Source organism: Loxodonta africana, chromosome 11, assembly GCF_030014295.1.
Source record: "Loxodonta africana isolate mLoxAfr1 chromosome 11, mLoxAfr1.hap2, whole genome shotgun sequence".
NCBI classification, from domain to species: domain Eukaryota; kingdom Metazoa; phylum Chordata; class Mammalia; order Proboscidea; family Elephantidae; genus Loxodonta; species Loxodonta africana.
In genome coordinates, this window is record NC_087352.1 from 28,471,069 (window position 1) to 28,496,374 (window position 25,306).

General features: G+C 47.5%; 1 protein-coding gene across 3 annotated transcripts; it reads right to left on the reverse strand.

Annotated features, from left to right (window-relative positions):
• Positions 1-5,605: 5,605 nt before the first annotated feature.
• LOC104845467 (zinc finger protein 568-like) lies at positions 5,606-24,995 on the reverse strand. 3 transcript variants are annotated; one of them, XR_002784770.2, is made up of 8 exons: positions 24,168-24,995; positions 19,317-19,516; positions 17,816-17,969; positions 16,980-17,065; positions 15,844-15,973; positions 15,507-15,602; positions 10,145-11,688; positions 5,607-9,647 (listed from the first exon to the last, which is right to left on the reverse strand). XR_002784770.2 is itself a non-coding variant. In XM_023543676.2 (7 exons), the coding sequence occupies exons 4-7, from the start codon at positions 17,061-17,063 to the stop codon at positions 10,454-10,456; spliced, it is 1,545 nt and encodes a 514-aa protein (XP_023399444.1). In that variant the 5' UTR covers positions 17,064-17,065; positions 17,816-17,969; positions 19,317-19,516; positions 24,168-24,995; the 3' UTR covers positions 5,606-10,453. The 3 variants fall into 3 exon arrangements, 2 of the variants coding, with proteins under 2 accessions (XP_023399444.1, XP_023399445.1); XM_023543676.2 differs by having other exon boundaries at positions 5,606-11,688; XM_023543677.2 differs by having other exon boundaries at positions 5,606-11,688; positions 24,733-24,986.
• Between the last annotated feature and the right edge of the window lie 311 nt (positions 24,996-25,306).

Here is a 25,306-nt window from a genome sequence, read left to right on the forward strand (position 1 = left end):
ATATCTTTTATACCTTTGTAATTTTGAAACATGTCAAAGTATTACCAATTTACAAGCTAAATTAAAAATTCCAAGTCTCAAAATGGGTTTAATGTTCCATGGTGTACTGTGTGCCTCTTCCTACTAGAATGTCCACATGAACAGGATTTTAGTGTCTTGGTCACGTGTTTTGTGTGTGTGTGAATGGAACCAGTTGGATGTGTAAATAGCTTCAACACTACGATACCAAAGACAGAAATTTAGATGAAGTTTCCTGGAAGGTGGTTGTAAGGCACATACATATCTCCATGTTATTCAATTCCTCTGTATGAATCACCCAAACTATGAGTTTCCCAAGTTGTGGCCAACAGCCAAGTACCCCATCTCTGGCGGCATCTCCTTGCGTGTCCTCAGAGGTATCCAGTTGCTGATAGAAAGGATAACTAGGAAGAAATCCACATCCATTCTGAAAAGCAGTCTCCCTTGTTCTCTTCTAAGGAGACGTAAGGTGAACATCTTCCAGAGTGTGCTGTCCAAAGTGGTAGTTAGTAGCCACATGTGGCTATTTAGATGTAAATTTAAATAAACTCAGAATTCCATTTCTTGTCACACCAGCCACATTTCAACTGTTCAATAGTCATAAGATATTGGCATCATTGCAGGAAATTCTGTTGGACAGCACTGGTCTAGAGGTAGGTAGCTGGCAAATTTTTTTTTGTTTTTTAATTCTGTTTGCAATTGTCTAACAAGTAGGATTAGGAAAGAGTAATGCTGGGTCAGCCTGCACATTGGGAGTAGGCTTCTGTTTTGCTTTTACTTGAAAAATAAAAGTGTCATATAATTATCAACGCATCTTGATTGCATGTTTCATCAATTTCAGACTGCAGAAAAAAACCCAAAAACCAAACCCAGTGCCGTCGAGTGGATTCCGACTCATAGCGACCCTATAGGACAGAGTAGAACTGCCCCATAGAGTTTCCAAGGAGCGCCTGGCAGATCCGAACTGCCAACCCTTTGGTTAGCAGCCGTAGCACCAAACCACTACACCACCAGGGTTTCCCAGACTGCAGAAGTTGGTAAAAATCTTCAGTTTCTTCATCTTTGGCATTAGTGGTTGGTGCCTGTTATGGGTTAAATTGTGTCTCCCCAAAATACGTGTCAGTTTGGCTAGGCCATGATTCCCGTTATTGTGTGACTGTCCACCATTTTTCAAAAATTTTTTATTGTGCTTTAAGTCAAAGTTTACAAATCCAGTCAGTCTTTCATACAAAAACCTACATACACCTTGCTATATACTCCTAATTGCCCTTCCCCTAATGAGACAGCACACTCCTTCCCTCCACTCTCTATTTTCGTGTCCATTCGGCCAGCTTCTAGCCCCCTCTACCCTCTCATCTACCTTCCAGGCAGGAGATGCCAACATAGTCTCAAGTGTCCACCTGATCCAAGAAGCTCACTCCTCACCAGCATCCCTCTCCAACCCATTGTCCAGTCCAATCCCTGTCTGAAGAGTTGGCTTTGGGAATGGTTCCTGTCTTGGGCCAACAGAAGGTCTGGGGACCATGACCTCTGGGGTCCCTCCAGCCTCAGACCACCAAGTCTGGTCTCTCTATGAGAATTTGGGGTCTGCATCCCACTGTTCTCCCGCTCCCTCAGGGGCTTTCTGTTGTGTTTCCTGTCAGGGCAGTCATCGGCTGTAGCCAGGTACCATCTAGTTCTTCTGGTCTCAGGCTGATGTCATCTCTGGCCTATGTGCCCCCCCCCCCCCGCTCCCATCTCTTGGGCTCATAATTACCTTGTGAGTTAGTTTTCTTCTATTCCCAGTTTATTGTTCCTTTGAACAATGATTCTGAATTTCATCAAATGTCTTTCTGGCTTCTGCTGACGTGAGATGATCATAGGATTTTTTTCTTTAACCTGTTACCACAAAGTTCATGAGTCGGTTTCTTAAGGCTGAACCATCCTTGCATGTTTGCAGTAGGAATTTCTTGATTATGGAGAGTATTTATTAATTCCCTGCTGGATCTGATACGCTACTTTTTTTAAGAAAAAGGATTTTCACTCTTTGTTGAGATTAGCCACTGTGTTCTTTGCTCCAGGTGGGTTAAGACCCATTGATGCATCTTAGATGGCTGCTTTCTAGTGTTTAAGACCCCAGAAGCCACTCTCTAAAGTGGGATGCAGAATGTTTTCTTAATAGATTTTATTATGCCAATTGAATTGTCCACCATTTTGTCATCTAATGTGATTTCCTATGTGTTGTAAATCCTGCCTCTATGATGTTAATGAGGCAGGATTAGAGGGAGTTATGTTACTGAGTTAGGACTCAATCTACAAGATTAGGTCGTGTCTTGAGTCAGTCTCTTTTGACATATGAGAAGGAGAAGCCTCAGAGATTCAGGGGGACCTCATGCCACCAAGAAAGCAATCCTGAGTGCAGACTGTGTTCTTTGGACTGGAGGTTCCTGCGCCGAGAAGCTCCTAGGGGAGCTTCTAGGGAAAGGTTGATGACAAGAACCTTCCTCCAGAGTTGACAGAGAGAAAGCCTTCCCCTGGAGATGGCACCCTGAATTCACTCAGCCTCCTAGACTGTGAGAGAAAAAATTATCTTTGTTAAAGCCATCAACTTGTGGTATTTCTGTTATAGCAGTACTACATAACTAAGTGCATAAATCTGAATAACGGTCCTATTAACTGCTCTTCCTTGTAGGCGTATGGATATTATTCTATCACTGACAGCATTGCTTCAGGATAGATCTTGAAATGTTCTTTTTGCCAATGAATGCCACACCATTCCTCTTCAGTTTGTCATCCCATCATAGTAGACCATATGATTGTCCAACTCAAAATGGCCAATACCAGTCATTTCAGCTCACTGATGCTTAGAATATAGATCTTTATGCATTCCATTTTTGACAATTTCCAATTTTCCTAGAGTCATACTTTGTACATTCAATGTTCTGATTATTAGTGCATATTTGCAGCCATTTCTTCTCATTTTGAGTTGTACTACACCAGCAAATGAAAGTCTCAAAAGCGTGACTACATCGATGTCATTAAGGTCCACTCTGAGGAGGTAGTGTTTCTGCAGTAATATTTTGAGTGCCTTCTAACCTGAGGGGCTCATCCTCTGGCACTATATCAGACAGTGTTCCACTGTTATTCATAAGGTTTTCACTGGCCAGTTTTTTTTTTTTTTAGAAGTAAGTCACCAAGTCCTTCTTCCTAGTCTGTCTTAGTCTGGAAGCTCTGCTGAAACCTGTCCACCATGGGTGACCCTGCTGGCATTTGAAACAATGGTGGCATAGACTCCAGCATCACAGCAACATGCAAGCCACCACAGTATGACAAACTGACAGACCAGTGGAAGAAGGATCAGTAGTTGGAAAATATGACCATGGTGATAGAAATTACTCCAGAGATCACGTGACAGAATTTTATAAGACTTAACTTATTCATTGCAAATTTCTTCAACAAGATAAACAACAACTATATGTGTGAACCTCTCCAGATGGAATACACAGGACTCAAATATACTACATTGATGGAAAGGGACGATGGAGAAGCTCAATATCTTAGTCAGAACAAGGCCGGGGCAGACAATGGAACAGACCATCAAATGCTCATATGCAAGTTCCAGTTGAAGCTAGAGAAAATTAAGTCCATGAGATCCAAAGTACAACCTCAAGTATATATATCCCATCTGAATTTGGAGACTATTTATTTAAAGAATAGATTTGGTGCATTGAACACTAATGACCAGACAAGTTGTGGGATGGCATCGAGGACATCATACGTGAAAGCATAAGATCATTAAAAAGAGAGAAAAAGTCAAAATAGATGTCAAAAGAGACTCTGAAATTTGTTCTTGAATGTCAAGTAGCTAAAGCAAATGGAAGAAATAATGAAATAAAAGAGCTGAACAGATTTCAAAGGACAGCTTGAGAAGACAAAGTAAAGTATTATAATGAAACATCCAAAGACCTGGAGTTAGAAAACCACAAGGAAAGAACATGCTCAGCATTTCTCAAGCTTAAAGAACTGAAGGAAAAATTGAAGCTTTGAGTTGCAATGTTGAAGAATTCTATGGGCAAAATATTGAACGACGCAATAAGCATCAAAAGATGGAAGGAATACACAGTCACTGTACCAAAAAGATTTGGTCGATAGCCATTCGTTTCAGGAGGTAGCATATGATTAAGATCTGATGGTACTGAAGGAAGAAGTCCAAGCTACATTGAAGGCATTGGCAAAAATCAGGGCTCCAAGAATTGATGGAATACCGATTGAGATGTTTCAGGAAACAGATGCAATGCTGTTAGTGCTCACTTGTCTATGCAAAAAAATTTGGAAGACAGCTACCTGGCCAACCGCCTGGAAGAGATCCATATTTGTGCCCGTTCTAAAGAAATGTGATCCAACAGACAGTGTAAATTATCGAACAATATCATTAATATCACACACAAGTAAAATTTTGCTGAACTAAAAAATGGTTACACCATTCCCAAACCCAACTGATCAAACATGGATTGGACTGGACACTGGGTTGGAGAGAGATGCTGATGAGGAGTGAGCTACTTGCATCAGGTGGACACTTGAGACTATCTTGGCATCTTCTGTCTGGGGGTAGATGGGAGGGTAGAGGGGGTGAGAAAATGGCAAAACGGTCACGAAAGGAGAGACTGGAAGGAGGGAGTGGGCTGACTCATTTCGGGGAGAATAAGTAGTAAGATGTATATAAGTATATATGTGAGAGACTGACTTGATTTGTAAACTTTCACTTAAAGCACAATAAAAATTATTTAAAAAAAAATGGTTACAACAGTTCATCAAAAGGGAGCTGCCAGAAATTCGAGTCAGATTGAGAAGAGGATGTGGGAGGAGGGATATCATTGCTGATGTCAGATGGATCTTAGCTGAAAGCAGAGAATACCAGAAAAGATGTTTACCTGTGTTTTATTGACTATGCAAAGGCATTCAACTCTGTGGATCATAATAAATTATGGATAACACTGCGAAGAAAGGGAATCCCAGAGCACTTGATTGTGCTCATGCAGAACCTGAACATAGACAAGAGGCAGTCATTTGAAAAGAACAAGGGGATACTGCATGGTATAAAGTCAGGAAAAGTGTGTGTCAGGGTTGTATCCTTTCACCATATTGATTCAATCTGTATGCTGAGCAAATAATCTGAGAAGCCGGATTATGTGAAAAAGAATGTGGCATCAGGATTGGAGGAAGACTCATCAACAGCCTGTGATATGCAGATGACACAGTCTTGCTTGTGGAAAGCAAAGAGGACTTGAAGCAGTTACTGATGAAGATCAAAGACTACAGCCTTCAGTATGAGTTACACCACAACATGAAGAAAACAAAAATGCTCACAACTGGACCAATAAGCAACATCATGTAAATGGAGAAAATATTGAAGTTGTCAAGGATTTTGTTCTACTTGGTTCCATAATCAACACCCATGGAAGCAGCTGTCAAATCAAAAAACATATTGCATTGGGCAAATCTGCTGCAAAAGACCTCTTTAAAGTGTTAAAAAGCAAAGTTGTCACTTGGAGGACTAAGGTGCACCTGACCCAAGCCATGGTATTTTCAGTTACCTCACATGCATGCAAAGCTGGACAAGGAATAAGGAAGACTGAAGAAGAATTGGTGCCTTTGAATTATGCTGTTGGCAAAGAATATTGAATATACCATGGACTGCCAAAAGAAGGAACAAATCTGTCTTGGAAGAAGTACAACCAGAATGCTCCTTAGAAATGAGGATGGCAAGACTTAAACTCATGTACTTTGGACAGGTTATCAGGAGGAAGCAGTCCCTGGAGAAGGACATCGTGCTTGGTAGAGGGTCATCAAACAAAAGGGAAGACCCTCAAGGAGATGGATTGATACAGTGGCTGCCACAATGGCACCAGAGGGGTGCCAACCGTAAGGATGGCGCAGGACCAGGCAGTGTTTTGTTCTGTTGTACATAGGGTCGCCGTGAGTCAGAACCTTCTTGACGACACTTAACAATACAACAGCAGGTATTCCAAGAAATCCAAACTCCATTTTTTTGATGCCTCAACATCCTTTTTCTTCCAGCCTCTGCTTAAATATTAACGAACAAACCCATTGCCATCAAGTGGATTCCAACTCAGTGAATGCTATAGGACAGGGTAGAACTTCCCCATAGAATTTCTTAGACTGCAATCTTTATGGAAAGCAGATCACCACATCTTTCTCTCCAAGTGCAGCTGCTGTGTTCTACCACTGACCTTTTGGTTAGCAGCCTAGCACTTAACCACTGCACCACTGGGGCTCCTTACTATGAGTTGGAATCCACTCGATAGCAATGCGCTTAAACATTACATATTTCAAAACAGGGAAATCCCAGATAACAATGCAGAGGTGGTTCCTCCCCTCATTGCTCTCCCTGTCACCATGCACAGGTCACATCTGGGAATGGGCTTTCCCTGCCAGATTGCTGCCTCCAGACCCTCAGCTTCTTGCTCTCTGATTCTCCCCTTCGTAGATACCTGTGTGAGCTCTATGTGCAGCCCTCTGGCGTGCTCCCCTCCAGGATCTGTGAGTCATAAACTGTCATTTCAACCCCAACTTAATATCCATGCAGGTGGTCCCACCAGCTGACCCCTCTGGGGGCTATGTGTTTCCTCCTCCAGTGGGCACTCATTTATTTATTCATGTTTGTCTCACGGCAACGCACCAGGTCACGGAGGCCTTCAGCCTATGGATGAAATTTTTGTGTCCCGTGTTGTACCTTGGGGCATCCCTTAACTGTTGATGTTAGGTGTCTTAACTAGTGAAGATGATTTGCATCACACAGGGCTTATCTGTTATTAATGTTTAGGGAGTCATCACGGATATACACAGAAAAATGAACGTACAGGGATGTGCATTGCATATGCTTATAGTAGTTCAATTTCCAGTAAAAGGCGAGGGATCAGAGAAATTATGGTAAATTTATACAATGAAACACTATGTAGCCATTAAAAAAAGGGAACAGTTCAAAGAATGTTTAATGACATGAAGGAATGTTCAGCGTCAGTAGAAAAAGATGAGTATGTAAAATCTGATTCTGATTTTCCCTTAAATTTTATATACTGTATACGGAAATGATCAAAACCAACCTGGAGGATATTTGAAAAATTGGCTTAGGTACATGATAAATGTCAATGTTCTCCCAAAAACAAAAAAAAAAGTGATTCTTGTTTGGGCCTGAATAAAGTATTTTTTAAAATAAGCTATGTAGGACATTATTGGGAAAAGGGGAGAAATAAGCATGTGTACTGTTGAGTAGGTAAGTGTGGTTTCAATGTTCAGTTTCCTGGGTCGGTAGAAGAATGTCCGTGTTCCAAGGGGACCTTTGCTAAAGGTTTTACAGGTGTCTACTGCCTTTCGAAGGGTTCAGGGAAAAAAATATATATATATACACTTATTCATGTATGAGTATGTGTGAATACAGAAAGAAAAATGTACATATACTGGACATTTAAAATAGTGAACATACGTATGCATACAAAACTATGCATATTGTTAAAAATAGTCAAAACTCAAAAGAACTGAACCGTAAAGTTTAATCCGAGCAGTTATTTCATATGCATGTAGGGAGATCATCTTGTTTCCAAAAACATGTAGCTCAAAGTAAGTAGTTACGATTGTTAAAAAAAATAATAAACCTTTGAATTAGCTCAAAAAATATATTGCTTCATAATTTAATAAACAGTGTGCAAACTGGAGGTGCGTGACTCCCTACATGAAGGGGAAAATGAAAAAGAATCCTAAAGATTGAGGATTTCACAGAAGCCTTTTTTTTTTTTCTTAATGAATGCAAGTTTCCATGGTGATGAAGTATACTTAATGGTTACTGAGTATTACGGTCTTCTGGAAATGTCGGCCATTTCCCCCTTGTAGTTATGAGTCCTCTTGAAATTAAAATTACAGGCGCCCACATCCTTTCTCATTAAGTCACGAGGTAATGGTTTTGTTATTCGCTAGCCTTTTATATCAGGAAAAGACAAATTCACAACGCTATAGAGCAGCTGGGGGTGGGGTGGAGCCGATTTTGAGGCAGGCTTTTTTACAGTTAATTTTTGGTTTCCTGTGTGAGAAAATAACCACTAAAATCGAAGTAAGACGTCTGTTATTTTCTTTCTTTGACAATATCAACATGTCCAGCCCCGCACTCCGTGCAGAGCAACTGACAGGGTCCCACGCTCAGCTCAGCTCCCACGCTCCCCTCCTGGCGTCGCCACACACTGGATTTCATTTCCCCGAAAGCATTTCACAGGTACCGAACGCGTAAGGCCTTCTGGGAAACGTAGTCCTGGGCGAACCGCCAACCATAGCGGGGAAATGTGGGCCCGGAAGTGCAGGCACCGGATGTGCGTAGACGCGGCGGGAGCACTCACGGTCGGCTCTAACGGCCAGTTAGAAAAAGGCTGCAGAGACGGCGTTTCGAAGGAGTGGCGGTCGGCGTGTGTGTGCCAAACGGTGGGCGTTGTGGGCGGAAAGGTGCGAGGACTCCGAGGGGAGCACAGACACGAGGACAGTCCAGCCGTCGGGAGGAGGCGGTGCAGGGAGAGGGGACCGAGTGTGCGTGTCGGCGTCCTGTTTGTGCAGGAACGGACATGTTACTGTGAGGGCAAGTGAGACCTCTGGTGTGAGCGTGTAGCCGTGAGGGGGCTGTGTGTGCAGGTGTGATCTCATGTATGTACGTGTGATTTCGAAAGGCCACCCTAAAAAGCGTTTATTGTAGACACTTCTGTGTCAGGTGTAACCTCAGGTGTTTGTGTTACTGGTATGTCACACGCGTCCGTGTGCCAGAGAGAGGGGCGTCCTGTGCATATGAGGCTTCCTGTTTGTGGGACCTCAGGTGTGTGTGTCATCGAGTGTGTTACACTTACATGCTTGTGCCTACTCGGTGGGTTCAAACCACCAACCTTTTGATTAGTGAAGCACCCAACCATTTGCAACACCCAGGGACTCCTATAACTACAAAGTCCGAAATAAAGTCTTACATTAACGTTGTGGTCTCAGCGGCCTTTAGAGAAGTCCTCACATTGAAGCTAAGGAACATGACAACTTTTTTTTTTTTTTTTAAGGAGCTGGACTTTGTGAGATTCATTTCAATATATAAACTTACTGTTTGGGGGAGAGAAAAGAATCAAAACCCAAAACGTATGGCCCAAGTTAACAGGAAGCACAAAGAGCATCATTTAAAAATAGCATATTTTTAAAATTAACTTTTGCCTTAGCAAAAACTTAAATGAGCTGTGTTCCAGGCACTGCTGAGGAAGCCCACTCACACCTGCAGGCCTCCCCTGCCACCTGGTGGACATCGTTGGGACCTGCACTATGGAGAAGAATTAAGGGAAGGGTCTGTTTCCTCTCTGGAAGCTTCTTGTTGTTGGGTGCCCTCTAGCTGGTTCTGACTCATGGAAAGTCTACAGGACAGAGTAGAACTGCCGCATAGGGTTTCCTAGGCTGTAGTCTTTACAGGCGTAGATTGGTTGGTCTTTCTCCTGTGGACCCGCTGGCTGGGTTCAACGCACCGATCTTTTGGTTAGCAGCTGGGTACTTAACCATTGTGACACCAGGGGACCTTCTGGAAGGTTTCACAGAACCAACTCTGACATCTTCACGGAAGGTATTTCCTATAAGAGAAAAGCGGATCCAAGGTAAACTCCCTGCTCACCTGACCAGGTAGGTGACCCAGCAGGGACTGCTCTGCACCCAGCCCCTGTTCCCGATATACATGGGGCCTCCCCAGGACAGAAGACAGGACTCTGAGGATAGATGCAAGGCCTCTGCCACAGTTCCACAGACCCCCACATCACTGACGTACAAGAACCAAACTGTTACTGAGGGTATTCGGGTTCTCGCTATATTCACACGATCTCCTCAGGCAGTAAGTTCCCTAATGCTGGGCCAGGAATCTGCTCTGGCTGAAGGCTCTGCTGCACTCATGACAATCAAAAGACTTTCGAATGGGAACCCTCTGATGGAGAATGAGGGCTGCAGCCTCGGGAAAGGTTTTCTGACACGTGACGCAGACCAAAGGCCTGGCACTCACATGGACCCACTGGTGCTGCGTCAGGTGCGTGCCACGGCTAAAGGCCTTGTTGCACGTTACAGGTGTAGGGCCGCTCACCAGTGTGCGCCTGGTAGTGCTCAATCAGGTGCAACAGCTGGATGTAGGCCTTCCCGCACTCATTGCACTTGTACGGCTTCTCCCGAGCGCATCCTCTGATGGAGGGCAAGGGACGAACTCTGCATGAAGACCTTCCCGCAGTCACAGCAGATGTGGGGCTTCTCCCCAGTGTGGATGCGCTGGTGTTGCGTGAGGAGCTTGCTCTGGCTGAAGGCCTTACCGCATTCTCCGCAGGTGTAGGGCTGCTTACCCGTGTGGCTCCGCAGGTGTAGGACAAGTGCAGAGAAGTTGCTGAATGGCTTCCTGCACTCAGCACCCACTGTGGAACTTCATGTGCTGGGTCAAATAGGACCTCTGGCTGAAGGCGCGCCCACACTCAGTGCAGACGTAGGGCTTCTCACCTGTGTGCACCTGCTGGTGTTTAACCAGGGACGAACTCTGGCTAAAGGCGTGCCCGCACTCAACACACACGTAGGGCTTCTCACTCGTGTGCACCCGCTGGTGCTTGCTGAGGGATGTACTCTGGCTGAAGGCCTTGCCACACTCCTGGCACACGTATGGCTTCTCCCTGGTGTGGCAACACTGGTGCTCAGCCAGGGATGAACTGATAATGAACACCTTGTAGCACACACGGCACTCGTAGGGCCTCTCCCTGGTGTGGGTCCTGTGATGGACGAGGAGAGCTGAGGAGTCTACAAAGGCTTTGCTACACTCGCTGCAGGTGAACGGCTTCTCCCCAGTGTGGACTCGCAGGTGCTGCACCAAGTGGGTGCTCTGGCTGAAGGCGCGGCCACACTCGCTGCACCCGTATGGCTTCTCACCCGTGTGCACCTGCTGGTGCCTGGCGAGGGCTGAGCTCTCGCGGAAACACTTGTTGCAGATGCTGCAGGCGTAGGGCTTCTCACCTGTGTGCATCCACTGGTGTTTGACGAGGGACAAGTTCTTGCTGAAGGCGCATCTGCACTCCCGAGACACATAGGGCTTCTCGCCAGCGTGGATCTGCTGGTGTTCAATGAGGTGCGTGCTCTGGCTAAAAGCCTTCCCACACTCCTCACATGTGTAGGACTTCCTCCCCTCAGGAATCCTCAGACGGCATGTGTTCTTGCTGAAGGCATCATCCCACCCACGGCACGCTGCTGTGCCCTCCCCAGCGTGGACTCTTTGTGGCTGACTAAGCGCTAGGAAACAGGCAGAATCTTCCCCACACACGCCCTCTCTTCCACAGGGGCAACCCTGGTCTAGGACTGACCTACACACGAAGCCCTTTTTGTGGCCATGGTTCGCAAGAGCCTGTGCCAACAGAGTGGCCTGAAGCTCCATGAGGAACAGGGTCTGGGGGAGACTTCCTGTGATGCTCCGCTGGGGGCTCTTCTTGAGTTGGCTGCAGTGCCGCCGTCTCTCCACTGCCCAGCTGTTCAGCTCTGGGATGTCTCTTATCATGGTGTTCCAGAAATCCTGCCCCTGGAGCCCCGCTGTCATCCACCTACGAGGTGACGCGTCTTCACCTAGAGGAGGTTGTGCAGCCTGGGTCTCCGGCTCTGAGTCTGAAAAACAAGCAACTGAGCTCAGGTCCCAACCTGAATGTGCACTGCCCTCTGTGAAGGGTCAGACAGAACTTACTAAGTCATCAGACCAGGGCAGCCAAACAAAATGCTGGCCAGGATCCTGTGGATCTGAGGCTTCCAGAAAGGGCTCTTGCAGTTGAGGAAGGGGACTGGGGTCTGAGGACAGAACAGTGGGTGTGTCTAGTCCCCAAGACCACCTCCAGGTTCTAGGACTCATGGGACTCACCGCTATGGTTTATCACAGCAAAAAGATAGAAAGCCAGAGCAGCACAGGGAAAAGGAGCATGGAGTGAAGTCCAGAGGAAACCAGGTGCAAGTTTCCAACAGTTCTCCTTCAGTGGAGTTGCACCAGATGTGCTTAATTCCCCCAGCAATGCGTTGTGACAGATGTGTGAAAGGCTGCCCACCAGGAACACTCACCAGAGACTTAGTGCCTGAGGATTTTATTGGAGGCTGGTCAAGTAGGCATCCTCTGCCTGGCACGTAACAAAATTCCAGACTTCCAGAAGGAAAGCAGGTGTTCAGCATAAACCACACAGTTTCCACAGTTTAGACACAGGGAGCCACTGTTGTTATTTGTTGTTGTTGTTGTGTGCTGTCAAATAGATTCTGACTCATAGTGACCTTACAAGGACAGAGTAGAACTGTTCCATAGGGTTTCCTAGGATGTATTCCTTACAGGAGCAGATTTCCGGATCTTTACTCCCGTGGAGCTGCTGAGTGGGTTCAAACTGCCAACCTTTCGGTTACCAGCCAAGTGTTCAACAGTTACGCTACCAGGGCTCCTTACATAGGCATTTAAAGCTGTAACTTTCCCTCTTAAGCATTGCTTTAGCTGCATCGCATTAGTTTTAGTACATCATGTTTTTGTTTCACGTGTAAACATTTTATATTTTCCCTTGTGATTACATTTTTGACCCATCAGCTGCTTAAGAGTGTGTTGTTTAATTTCCACAGATTTATACGTTTTCCAGTTTTCCTTCTGTTACTGATTTCTAGCTTCATTCCACTGTGGCTGAGGAAGGTACTTTGTATCATTTCGTTGTTTCAGAGTTTATTGAGACTTGTTTTGTGGCCTAACTCTCCTGCAGAATGTTCCACATGCACTTGAGAAGATTATGAATTCTGGTGTTGGATGGAGTGCAGTGAGCCAATTGTATCAGTTAGGGTGGTGGGAGATCTTCAAAAATCAAAGTTCTCAGATGCCAGCCAAGGCTTTTCCACAGATGGCAGTCTAGCCTGCTTTGGTAACTTTTCTGCACAGTGGGAAATGGAAGTGGTGTAAGGGAGCATGCAAAGAGATGGGCCAAGGCCACTGGGAGCCACTCATGACTCTGCCACCATTTTGTCCATTTCACAGTCCTCTTTAGAACAGGGTCTGGTCCCTGCAGATGCATATAAATTATCTGCAGGACAGATATGCTGAGACCCACACCACAACCTCAAAAGCCATGTGATATGTTAGAGGTCCTGGGCTTCAGAAATGGTAAGCAATGAGCCCATGGTCAGCCAGCTAATAAATGATGAAGCTGTGTGTCTGAGGTGTGAGACCTTGTGTGGTAGGCTGAAAATGGTCCCCCTAGGGTATATACAAAGAACCCCGGTAGTGCAGTGGTTAAGTGCTCAGCTGTAAACTGGAACATTGGCAGTTTGAATCTACCCAGCCGCTCATCAGGAGAAAAGACTTCGTGTTCTGCTCCTGTAAATATTACAGAATGGGAAACCTCATGTGACAATTCCACTCTGTTCTGTAGCGTCACTATCAGTCAGAACTGACGCAAAGGAACACAGGAACAACAACAAGGTACATTAAAGTCCTAGGGCAAGAAACCTGTGAATGTTATCTTATGTGGTAAAAGATAAGATTAAGCAAAGGAATTTGAAATGGGGAAATTACCCTAAATTATACTGGTGGACCTAAATGCAATCCTGTGCATCCTTATAAGACAGAAGCAGAGGAGGTCTGACAGAGAGGATTAGGCGATGTGACCATGGAGGCAGAGATTAGAGTGAAACAGCCACAAGGAATGCCCAGCAGCCACCAGAAACTGGAAGAGACAAGGAAGGATTCTCCCCAGGAGCCTCCAGAGGGAGGGAGCAAAGCCCTGCCAACAGCCTGATTTCAGCCTACTGATGCACATTTCGGACTTCAGGACTCCAGAATTGTGAGAGAAAAAACGTGTGTTGTTTTAAGCCACCAAGTTTGTAGGGATTTATTACAGCAGACACAGGGAATAAAACCCATTGCCGCTGATTCGATTCTGGCTCATAGCTACCCACAACCCGCAATAACAAGAGGTAAAAAAGACTCCCAGTGACAAGGCCTGAACCCAGGGAAGAGGGTGGGTCCACGTTTGGAGTGAGCATGTATCATGTATGACAGACCTGCTCAGTTGAACAGTATCATCTACCAGGATCTGGATGCCTGAGGAAAGTTCTCAAGGGAGGAAACCTGTCTCCAGCCCCCACCCCCGATGCCAGTGAACAGCCCATCCTTGCGCTGAAAACAGCTTCCAGGCACCGACCAATCCACCGATTTCACCACACAGCCAGACGCTGCACATGAGCCACAGGTGAGGCCTGAGAACAGAGCCAGAAATGTGGCTTTCACTGTCCCTAGAGCCTGGAGCTCCTTCCCGGACTACTAGAGGGTGAGGAGTAGGGTCCACGGGAGGCAGTGTGCCAGGGAGGAGAGAAGACGTATACAGTCCAGCTCTGTCGCCAGGACCTCACGGCATGTGCTTCACTGTGCTGCAGTGAGAACGCAGTGACATGATGCCTGTCTACACCCTGTAGGTGTCTTACACACAGGTGTTCATTATCTGGGGTTGTGATTCAGGTCTGAAAATTGATTTGCCATTCTTAATCATGAAGATAATTTATGTACACCCACGAGGATGACTACAGTCAAAAAGACAAAAAAATCACAAGTGTTGTTGACAACCTGGAGAAATAGGAACCTTTGTACATTCTAGGAATGTAAAATGGTGAGCTGCTGTGGAGAACAGTCAGGCAGTTACTCAAAAAACAAGGAGTAACCATATGACACAGCAATTCTTCACCTAGGTATACACCCAAGAGAAATGAAAACACATACCCACACAAAAACTTGTGCATGAATGTTCATAAGAGCCAAAAAGTGAAAACAACCCAAATGTCTGTCAACAAATGAATGGATAAACAAAATGTGGGCCAATGTGGGTCATCCGTACAATGGTATATTATTCGTCCATAAAAAGGAATGAAGTATCGATACATGCCACAATGTGGGTGAATCTTGAAAACCTTATGCTAAATGAAGACACCATACACAAAAGGCCACATAATATATGATTCCATTGATATGAAATGTTCTGAATAGGCAAATATATGGATACAGGAAGTAGGTTAGTGGTTGCCAGAGGCTGGAGAAGAGGGAATGGGGAATGACGTATAACAGGTACAGGTTTTTATGGGGGCTTCCCTACCTATACTAGCTGTTGTATTTGGATGATATACTGCACCACTCTGACCCCATCTGTGAAAAAAAGAACAAAAACCCTGTTGCTGTCGAGTTAATTCTGACTCATGGCAACCCCAAGTGTTAGAGCTGAGCTCTGAAGGGTTTTCTTGGCTGTAATCTTTACAGAAGCAGATTGCCAGGCCTTTCTTTCACAGTGTCTCTGGGTAGATTCGAACCACCAAGCTTTAAATTAATAGTCAAGCACAAACTGTTTCCACTACCTAGGAACTTTTGACCCCATCGATAAAGAGAAAGAAATAAATGATCTAACAGACACACCCTCGCTCTCACTCACCTGGACAGGGGCCTCTTGGGACGTCTCTCTCTACAATCCAGGGGTCTTCCCACTGCTGCAACTTAGAGATCACCTCTGGTTTGGAATCTGGAAGTCCTGCCAGAGGTAAGGAGAAAAGGGAAAGTATCGATGCAGCCAGGGGACTGCAGGTGAGGTGCCCAGCAGAGAGCAAAGGCCTCACCCTGGCGACCAGGGCTGTGTACCTGGTTTCTGTGCACAGAGGGTGCACGACTGGGGCACAGGGTCACAGCAGAGACACACCTGGTATGGGTGACTGAGGAGGCGGCACACACGCACACACACGATGATACAGGTGAAGGTGGGGACGGGGGCTTACCCAGGGACACCAGGTTGCTGTAGTTCCTCAGCATTACATCGCGGTACAGGATCCTCTGGGTCGGGCCCAGCAGCCCCCATTCCTCCTGGGTGAAGTCCACAGCCACGTCCTTGAAGGCCACCACCAGCTTCTGAAACATCACAGGCATCTACTCACCCGTGGGCCATGTCCGGCCAGGGTGGGCCTCATGGGGTCAGGAGATGTGAACATTCTCCAAAACATCCTGTTATCATGGTGGGAGATCCCTGGTGGCACAAACTGCTCAGCTTCTAATATAACAGTTGATGGTTTGAACCCACCTAGCAGCAATGTAGAAGAAACGACCTGGTGATCTGCTTAAGACTGCACACAAGAAAACGCTACGGAGCAGTTCTACTCTGTATGTGCAGTCGCCATAAGTCAGAATTGACATGATGCCAACCAACAACAATGTCATGGGGGGACACATGCTATGAGTCACCCAAGCCAAGAGCTGGTGCTGTTCTCACAATGATAACGTACTGGGCACCACAGTCACCACTTCAAGGCAATTCCTTATGACCTCCCCTGGCGCTTGGCTCTGTGGCCCCCAAAGGGACAGCTGGACAGTGTCTGCACCAGCCCCAACCTGAGTGCCCCACCCAGCCTTCCTCCCCCCATAGCAGTGTCCCCTAGGCCCTGGAGAAGGATTGATTTCACAATTCCATCCTTCCGTACTTAATGTCTAAAACCCCCATCCCACCTGAATGAACACAAGGTACGTGGAAGCTGGTGTCACCATTCACTCACTCATCTGTTAACACCTGCCCGTGCAGCAGGCCCAGCTCTGTGCCTTTCCTGGACATCAGCCGGTAAACAGTGTTGCCACAAAGAATGCCTGCAGCCCAGATTGGCCACAGGGAGCCCTGCTCGGATGTGGGGCTGCCTCAGAGGTGCCCTGGGTCAGTGATGGGGCTCCAGTACCTGTTTCCTCACCTCTAAGCCCCAGCAAGGCTGAGGAGATAGAGAGGGCTGGCTCTAGAGGAACCAGCCCTGGATGTGCAAGCCCAGGGAGCATGCCCTGTGTACAACCCTGGGTCTGGAGAGGCAGAAATGCCACAGAACCCGGAATGGGAGTGAGTGGCCAGCTAAGCCTGCTGGTATTTTGGGAAACTCACGTGGAAAGCACCTGCCGGGAACACAGTGTCCTGGGCCTCTGGCTCGTCCTCCTCTGGGCAACAGGCAGGGGGCTGAGATGGCATAGCTGGAGGAGGAGAGGGATGTGAGGGAGGCCTGTAATACCCTCAGGCCCCAGAGACCCCACCCTGTAAATCCTGTGGCTCCCAGATCCTGCCAACGTCAGGGCTTCACCACGTACCCACTCCCCTCACCAGCTAGGGACCTTCTTTCCTAGGGGCCAGGCCCTCCAATGGCGGTTCCTCCTACCGGGGATGGTCCCTGCACCAACTGACCTGGGCCTGCTCCCTACTGCTGATCCCTCAGGGCTCATCCAAACCAAACTGACTGGTGGTCACTTATGTGCCAGGTGCATTGAGAAAGCACCCTACCGCTGTCAGCCCACTTGGAGCTATGAGTGAAGTAACACTAAAAAAAATAAAACCCAATTTTCATCAAGTTGATTCTGACTCATAGCGACCTCACGTGTGCAGAGTAGAATCACTCCATAGGGTTCTCAAGGCTGTGACCCTTCAGAAGCAGATAGCCAGGCCTGTTTTCTGAGGCACCCATGGATGGGTTGAAGCCACCATCTTTTCGGGTAGTATTCGAGCAAACTGCACCACCCAGGGACTCCACCCAAGGCAATGCTACCAGCCCCATTTTACAGGTCAGAAACCGAGGCACCGAAAGGGCAAGACGCATGCCTGCCTTGAGCTTCCTCAGGAAAGGCTCTCCCCACAGGGGCAACGACGGTTAATAGGCCCCTGGAATCCTGATAACACTGGGTGCCCCCACCTTCCTCCCCACTGGTGAACATGGGATCAGATCCACATACCATATACTGGGTGACTTGGGCTGTTCGCTTCCTCTGGAGCCTCTGTCTCCTTTCAGTAAGAAAGGATAATAGTGCCTCCCTTGGAAGACTGCTTGCTCATTCATTAGTTTGACAGGTATTCCATGGGCCAGACAGCGCATCATGAAACTCAAGTCTATTATGAACAGAAATAAGCATAAAATCTTTAAATGTGGTAAGTGCCAGAAAAGATGGTGTGTCTGTGGAGGGGGGGTGGGGCACCTACTTTGAATGAGGTGGCTTGGGAGAGGCTCGGAGGAGGTGACAACTGAGCTGAGACTCCAGCTAGTAGGCTGCAGGGGAGGAGTGTGAGGAGCAGAGAGAAAGCTTTGGGTTGTCCTTAGGTGCTGGTGAGGGCATTTTGACTCACAGCAACCCCATGCGACAGAGTAGAACTGCCCCATAAGGTGTCACTGGCTGTAATCTTTATGGAAGCAGATCATCAGGTCTTTCTCCCGAGGACCAGTTGGGTGGGTTTGAACTGGCAAGCTTTCAGTTCGCAGCTCAGTGCTTAACTGTTGCGCCACCAAGGCTCCAAGTTTTATGTAAGGCTCTGACTGAAAAAGGGCCTGGAAGGTTTGGGAAGGGGTCTGGATTTGTTCCGTATCTGTGGTCGGTAAACTTCATCCTGTCTACTGACCGTGTCTGGCCTGACACCTGTTTTGTACAGCCTGTATCTCAGAATGGTTTCTGAATTTTAAAATAGTGAGAGAGAAAAAAAAAAATGTTACATTAAAATTCAAATTTTAGTGCCCACTGATAAAGTTTTTAATTTTGCCAATAAAAAACGTGCGGGCTGGTGAAAAGGACACCAAAAGAGTGGAGGGAGAGAGCAGGTTGTCTCATTAGGGGGAGAGTAATTGGGAGTGTGTAGCAAGGTGTATATGGGTTGTTGTGTGAGAGACTGACTTGATTTGTAAACTTTCACTTAAAGCGCGATAAAAATTATTTTAAAAAAAATGCAGAAATGTGTTTTTTCTCTTGTTAGACAAATTATGGTTGCTACTGGGTGTTGTTAAGTTGTTCTGACTCATGGCATGTGACAGAGTAGAACTGCTCCATAGGGTTTTCTAGGCTCAAATCTTTATGGGAGGAGACCACCAGGTCTTTCTCCTACAGAGACCCTGGTGTGTTCAAACTGTGTTAGACAGGTACCTACCTACCATGCTGAGAACATTTATTATCTGGTTCTTTAAAGACAGAATGTGCTGACCCAGCTCTGACAGCAGCGATGAAGGTTCAAGGAGAGGCTGGCATCACTATTCAGGGTTTCAACACCCCTGGTGCCATGTTGGGGGGGGGGGGTGGTAACAGGAGGCAGGAAGCCAGTGAAAAGGTGGTGACCTGGACCGGGCTGAGGGTAGGGCAGTGGAATGAAGGCAGTGGGAATAAGATCTTAGTAGAGGAAGATCCAGTTTCTGAAAACACCCAGCCCCACATCTGCCACGTGTCCCACCATGGTGGCCACCCCACCCACACCCACCTCGTGCCTGTGGCTGCATCGCCTGCTCCTTTGCTCCGACTCCACACTGCTTGGCCTCAGCACCTGCAGGGTGGGGACTTGTAGGTCTCAGTCCTGGGGTCATCAGTGACTCCTGCTCCTAGATCTGCTTCTTCCTCCTTTCTGTTCCCACACAGCAATGGTACTCCTGGCTTTGACGTTTGGGGGCCTGGGCTGGGATTCTGGAAAAAGTACAGTAGGTGAGCTCAGATAACAGCGAGTGGTCATGGCCGTGTACATGAGTCCCTCTGTGACAGACACACCCAGGTGGCCCCTCAAACCCTCACCCCCATGAACTGAAAACATACATCCACACAAAAATCTGTTCACAGCAGTGCTAGTCATAGTAGCCTGAAAGTGGAACTGTCTATCAGCTGATGAACGAATAAACAAAGTGTGGTCTGTCCATACAGTGGAGTATTATTCAGCCATAAAAAGGAATGGAGTTCTGATACATGCAACAGCATGGATGCTCAGTGAAAGAAGCCAGACACAAAGGGCCACATGGTGTATGACTCCATTTACATGAGATGTCCAGAATGGGTAAATCCATACAGATAGAAGGGTGATCAGCGGTTGCCAGGGGCCAGGAGAGAGAGGAAATGGGGAGTGACTGCTAATGCTACAGGGTTCTTTTTGTGATGATTAAAATGTTCTGGAATTAGTGATGAGGTAGCACATCTCTGAATATACTGAAAACCACTGAATTGTATACTTTGAACAGGTGAACTTTATGCTATGTGAGTTCTATCTCCATAGAGCTGTTAAAAACGGTTAAGCGCTCAACTACTAGCCAAAAGATTGGTAGTTCAAACCCATCGTGAGGCACCTCAGAAGACAGGCCTAGTGATCTGCTTCTGAAACATCACAACCTGGAAAACCCTATAGAGCAGTTTTACTCTGCACACGTGGGGCTGCCATGAGTTGAAACTGACTCAATGGCAACTAACAACAACAAAGCTGTTCCAGTGCTGTGGTTTCTGCCTCCTGACTGATATAGAGGAGATGCACACAGAAGGACTGCATGGACGTGCATGAGGGAACAAGTGCATGGATCAGGGGCAAACACAGGGATGAGTGATGCTCCCTCTCCAACAGGTGCTAACAGGATGTGGTGAAATGAGTGCCTTTATGTGGTCCTTTGCCCTGGTTCTTGGGAAAAATATTTCTCCTAAACCCTGAGAAGTTACCCTGGAGTTCCCCTCCAGAGGGTTTGTTACTTTTGCACAGATTGACTGACATTTCCTGGGTAGGCTGTAAACAACTTGGTTTTGATACTTTTTCTCTGGTCCTGGGATGCAGTCTGCTCTACATTGGTAAGTACCTTGCAGGGACTGGTCAATTAACTATGCAAATGAGGTTAGTTGTAGTCTGCTATGTAAATGAAGTGGCCCTGGCCTTCAGAGAGGGGACTGGTCAGTCAGTTCATGGCTCTGGTGGAAGGGCCATGCCTTGAAATTGACAAGTTTATATATTTAAGCAGCCAGCTCCACACAAGGTTTTGAAACAAAAACAAGGAAGAAGTAAAGCAGGAGAAAGAAAGAAGAAAGAAGCGGAGAGGAGGCAAGGAACTTCCGAAAAGAGCAGTAACACTGGTTAAGGGCTGTAACACTGAAAACCACCATAGGCCCAGTAGCACAGCCAGAGGCAACAGACAGCAGGGCCATTTGGAGCCTGTCCTCATGGGGCTGAGAGGAGCCTGTTCTCAGGCGGTCAGAAGGAGCTGAGAGAGCTCTCCTGCACTGAAGGGAGACTGCCTGCCATGCTTCCTGATCCTGATCCCGAGTTGTACCCAGTTGTTGTGTGCTGTCAAATTGATTCCGACTCATAGTAACCCTACAGGACACAGGAGAACTGCCTCATAGGGTTTTCTAGGCTATAATCCTTGCAGGAGCAGATAGCCAGGTCTTTTCTTTTGCAGAGCTGCTGGTAGGTTTGAACCACCAGCCTTTCAGGTTAGCTGCCAAGGCTAATCTGCACTACCACCAGAGCTCCTTTGTACCATTACTTCCTTAATAAACCACTTAATTTGTAAGTACGGTCTGTGAGTTCTGTGCGGCCATTGCAATAGATTATCAAATCCGGCAGAAAAGTAGTGCCATGGGGAGGACAGTTGGTGTCAGAGTTGGTAAAAACGCTGGAGAGCAGAGATATGTCTCACCTCTACCTCACAGGAATCAACTTTGTGCTGATGGTGATTCACATTGTCCCCCATGAAGTTAGGTTCTGACACTACTACTACTGTTGTTAAAGGTGCCACTTAATTGGTTTCAACTCGCAGCGCAACCACACGCACAACAGAACGGAACACTGCCTGGTTCTGCACCATCCTTACAATCATTGCTATGCCTGAGCCCATTGTTGCACCCACTGTATCAATCCATCTCATTGAGGGTTTTCCTCTCTTGCTGACCCCTCTACCAAGCATGATGTCCTTCTCCAGGGACTGATCCCTCCTGATAATTACTACCTCCACCATTTTAGACACAGTGACACTCAACCACACACATACACCTGAGGTCTCCCCTGTGCCTAGTTGGTGTCACACACACTTGCATAGTGACAGTCACACACATACTCTGGAATAGTGCCTCAATGATGCTCTTATAATAACAGTAACAGTTATTTCGGGCTTAAAAAAAAATTGAAGCAGGAGCAGCTGAAATCCTCACACACTCCTATAAATGGGCTTAACCTCTTTGGAAAATATTTGGTACTATCTCCTAAAGCTGATGGAGCACTGGTGGCACCATGGTTAAGCACTCGGCTGCTAACCAAAAGGTTGGCGTTGCAGTCCCACCCAGCAGCTCCATAGGATGAAGAGTTAGCGATCTGCTCCCATAAAGATTACAGCCTAGAAAATCCTATGGGTCAGTTCTACTCTAACATGGGGTTGCTGAGACAGAATCAACTCAGCGGCACCAAACAACATCTCCTAAAGCTGAACTTACTGTACCCCGTAGGCCAGCAGTGGCATCCCTACATATGTCCCCATCAGAAGTACGTACGTACATGCACCTAAAGATGTAGAAACACACTGTGGTATGTTTCCACAATGGGATGCTACTCAGCAATGAGAAGGAATGGACCATAGCTATACACAACCACATGGTTGGATTGCTCAGAAAATGTAGAACAGGAGGAGCCAGAAGGCTGAATGTGGGATTCCATTTGCGTCTAGAATCCACAGTAACAATTTCAAGAGTGGTGACCCTGAGGGGGTTGTGACCATGAGGGGAATAGGGGCTTCTGTTTTTCTGAGTGCCAGTTACATCAGGCTTTACATGTATGATTTGGGCCTTTTTCTGTTTCTCTGTATGTCGTACTTCAGTAAACCTGTTGGCATCAAGTCGATACTGACTCATGGCAACCTCACGTGTTACAGAGTAAAACTGAGCTCCACAGGATGTTCTTGACTATAATCTTTACAGAAGCAAATAACCAGGCCTTTCTTCCACCATGCTTCTGGGTGGGTTTGACTCACCAACCTTTCAACTGGTAGTTGAGTGCAAACTGTTTGCACCACCCAGGGACCCCCACTTCAGTACAGAGTTTATTAAAAAATAAATAAAACACAAGCAGAACAGAAGTGGAGAGAAAGCCTGGTCCTCCAGCCCACTCTAGCCCATTTCTCCCTCCACAGAGATAACACAGTGAATGATGTCTAGGGTGGCCTTCAGAAACCTTCTAGGCACACACATGGATGTTTATCTGTTTCTCTACATGCCATTAAAACAAGGCAGCCAGCACACATCAGTAAGACCAATGCCCCCCATCCTGCAGTTTTCTTTCCCTTTAATGAGCCCTGGAGAGCATCTTCAGTGTGTGCACAAGAAGCTAAATGGGTGCTTCACTTGTGAGCCTCGTACTTTACGTAATCCATGGCTCATAACTGAATGTGGTGCAAGTGATTTTCACTCTACTACTCATCTAAAGGTTGGCATTTTGAAATCACTCACTGGCTCTGTGGAAGAAAAGCCTGGCAATCTGCTTCCAGTAAGATTATTGCCAAGAAAGCCCTACAAGGCAGTTCTACTATGTCACATGGAGTCACCAAGAGTCAGAATTGACTTGATGGCAACAGGTTTTCACTGCTGAATCTTGCCTTGTACCCCTTAATTTTGAATTCTTTGCTTGTGCAAAGGATCTCGTACTCGTGGTTTCCTCAGTGACCCACTAGGTCAATGACAACAATTGCTTAGTCTCAAAGTAAAACAAATGGCACCCTCTCCAAAGTGACATCATAAAGGTGGTTCTCACTGTCCCCTGGATGGGCACATGAATGCACTCGCGCACACATACACTCACGGAAGCCTCATTTACAAGAGCGCCTTTCTCTCAGTCACATGGGCCTGCGGTCCCCTGTCTAGGACAGAGCGCCCCTCTGATTCAGGCCCCTACAGGAATGCTTCTGGGTGTCAGACACCCACTTGCTTCTCTGTGGATGCATGCGGACCTCACAAGGCACATCACACCTACCCACATACTGAGGGAAGTGTCTCACATGCACACACAGTGATACCCACTTCCCACAACTGTCTCAAGCTTGGTCCCTCATCCACCTTCAGCCAGCCTCATGGCCACAAGCACAAGATGCCCCGTCCTCTCTGGCACATGCACATACATGTGACACACTCGCGCGCGCGCGCGCGCACACACACACCTGAGGTCTCATTTTAGACAAGCTGCTTCACATGCACAGGTCGCTGTCTCCCTCTGGCACACGAATGCGTGTGACATAGTAACACACGAATACCAGAAGTCACCCTTATACACGAAGTGTCCACAGCGAATGGTTTTTAGGGTGGCCTTCAGAAATCAACGCACACATACCTGAAGTAACTGCACGTTCCCTCTCCCTGCGGCGCCCGCAGCCCCGCCCCCGACGGCTCGACTGTCCCCGGGGTTTGGGCGCCCCTCGGATTTCCTTCCTTACGCTCAGGCCACAGCGCCCGCCACCCCCGCGGGACTTGCTACAGCAGCCACCGTCTCCGCCTTTAACGGGCCATCCGAACCAGCTACTAGTGCTCCCGCCACGCCTGCGCATAGCCGCTGTCGGCATTACCGGGCCCACACATCCGCGGGTGGGCCGCCGTGCGCCCAGGACTACGACTCCCAGAGGGTCCTACGCGTTTCCGTGCCTGGCGCCTGCCGGTCTATCCGTAAAACGGTTTCTGGGAAATGAAGTCCGCACTGCGGCGACACCAGGACGGGAGTATTGGAGCTGAGCTGAACGTGGGAAACAGTTGCTCTGCGAGGAGACCGGGGCTGGCAAGTTGATAATGTCAAAGAAAAAAATGACAGACATCTTACTTTGATTTTAATGATTATTTTCTCACAGAGGAAACCAAAAGTTAAAAAACCCTGACCCAAACTGCAAAAGCAGCGGCTCACTCACTCGCCGGTCTTTCACACATATACATCCCGTTCGTCCCCGCTGCGGGCTTTCGTGGTATAGGGGCCCGCGGTGGTCTTCTCATTCGTTTGACCCCATGCCCATCTTGCCCTGCCAGCGGGGTGCCTGCAACCGGTCGGACTCCGACCCCCACCCACTTGGTGGGCGCGGGAAGAGGTTACTTCAACCGGCGGATGCTGAAGGGCCCTGAATGAAGAGACCGCCTCCGTGCCCGCCCACCTGGACGACAACTTCCGGCATGTTCGGCGCCGTCAGCCCCGAGCCTCCCGAGGCACGTCGGGAGTTGTAGTTCCGGGGGACGCGCGCGACGTAGTGGCAGCGGCCGGGCCTTTTTGGGGTGGTGCTGGCGGTGAGCTAAGTGTCCCGCGGGGCGGGCTGCAGGAGGCGGGGCGGTGCGTGGTGTGAGAGGTGTGTGAGAGAATGAGAGTGCCGTTCTGAGAGGGTGAGGATGTGTGAGGGGTGGGGTTGCCGGTCGTGAGGGTGCCAGTGTGAGGAATTTAGGGTGCCTGTGCGAGGTATGGGAGTGCTGGTGTGAGAGGTAGGAGTGTCGGAGTGA

What these genes read in the sequence shown, in the direction of transcription:
- LOC104845467 (XM_023543676.2), bottom strand. Translation starts at nt 17,063, where the DNA reads ATGCCATCTCAGCCCCCTGCCTGTTGCCCAGAGGAGGACGAGCCAGAG. An exon ending in TCCCGGCAGGTGCTTTCCAC is followed by an intron (nt 15,974 to 16,979) that starts GTGAGTTTCCCA and finishes GTGATGTTTCAG; the next exon opens with AAGCTGGTGGTGGCCTTCAA. An exon ending in CCCAAGAGGCCCCTGTCCAG is followed by an intron (nt 11,689 to 15,506) that starts GTGAGTGAGAGC and finishes CTTGTTTTTCAG; the next exon opens with ACTCAGAGCCGGAGACCCAG.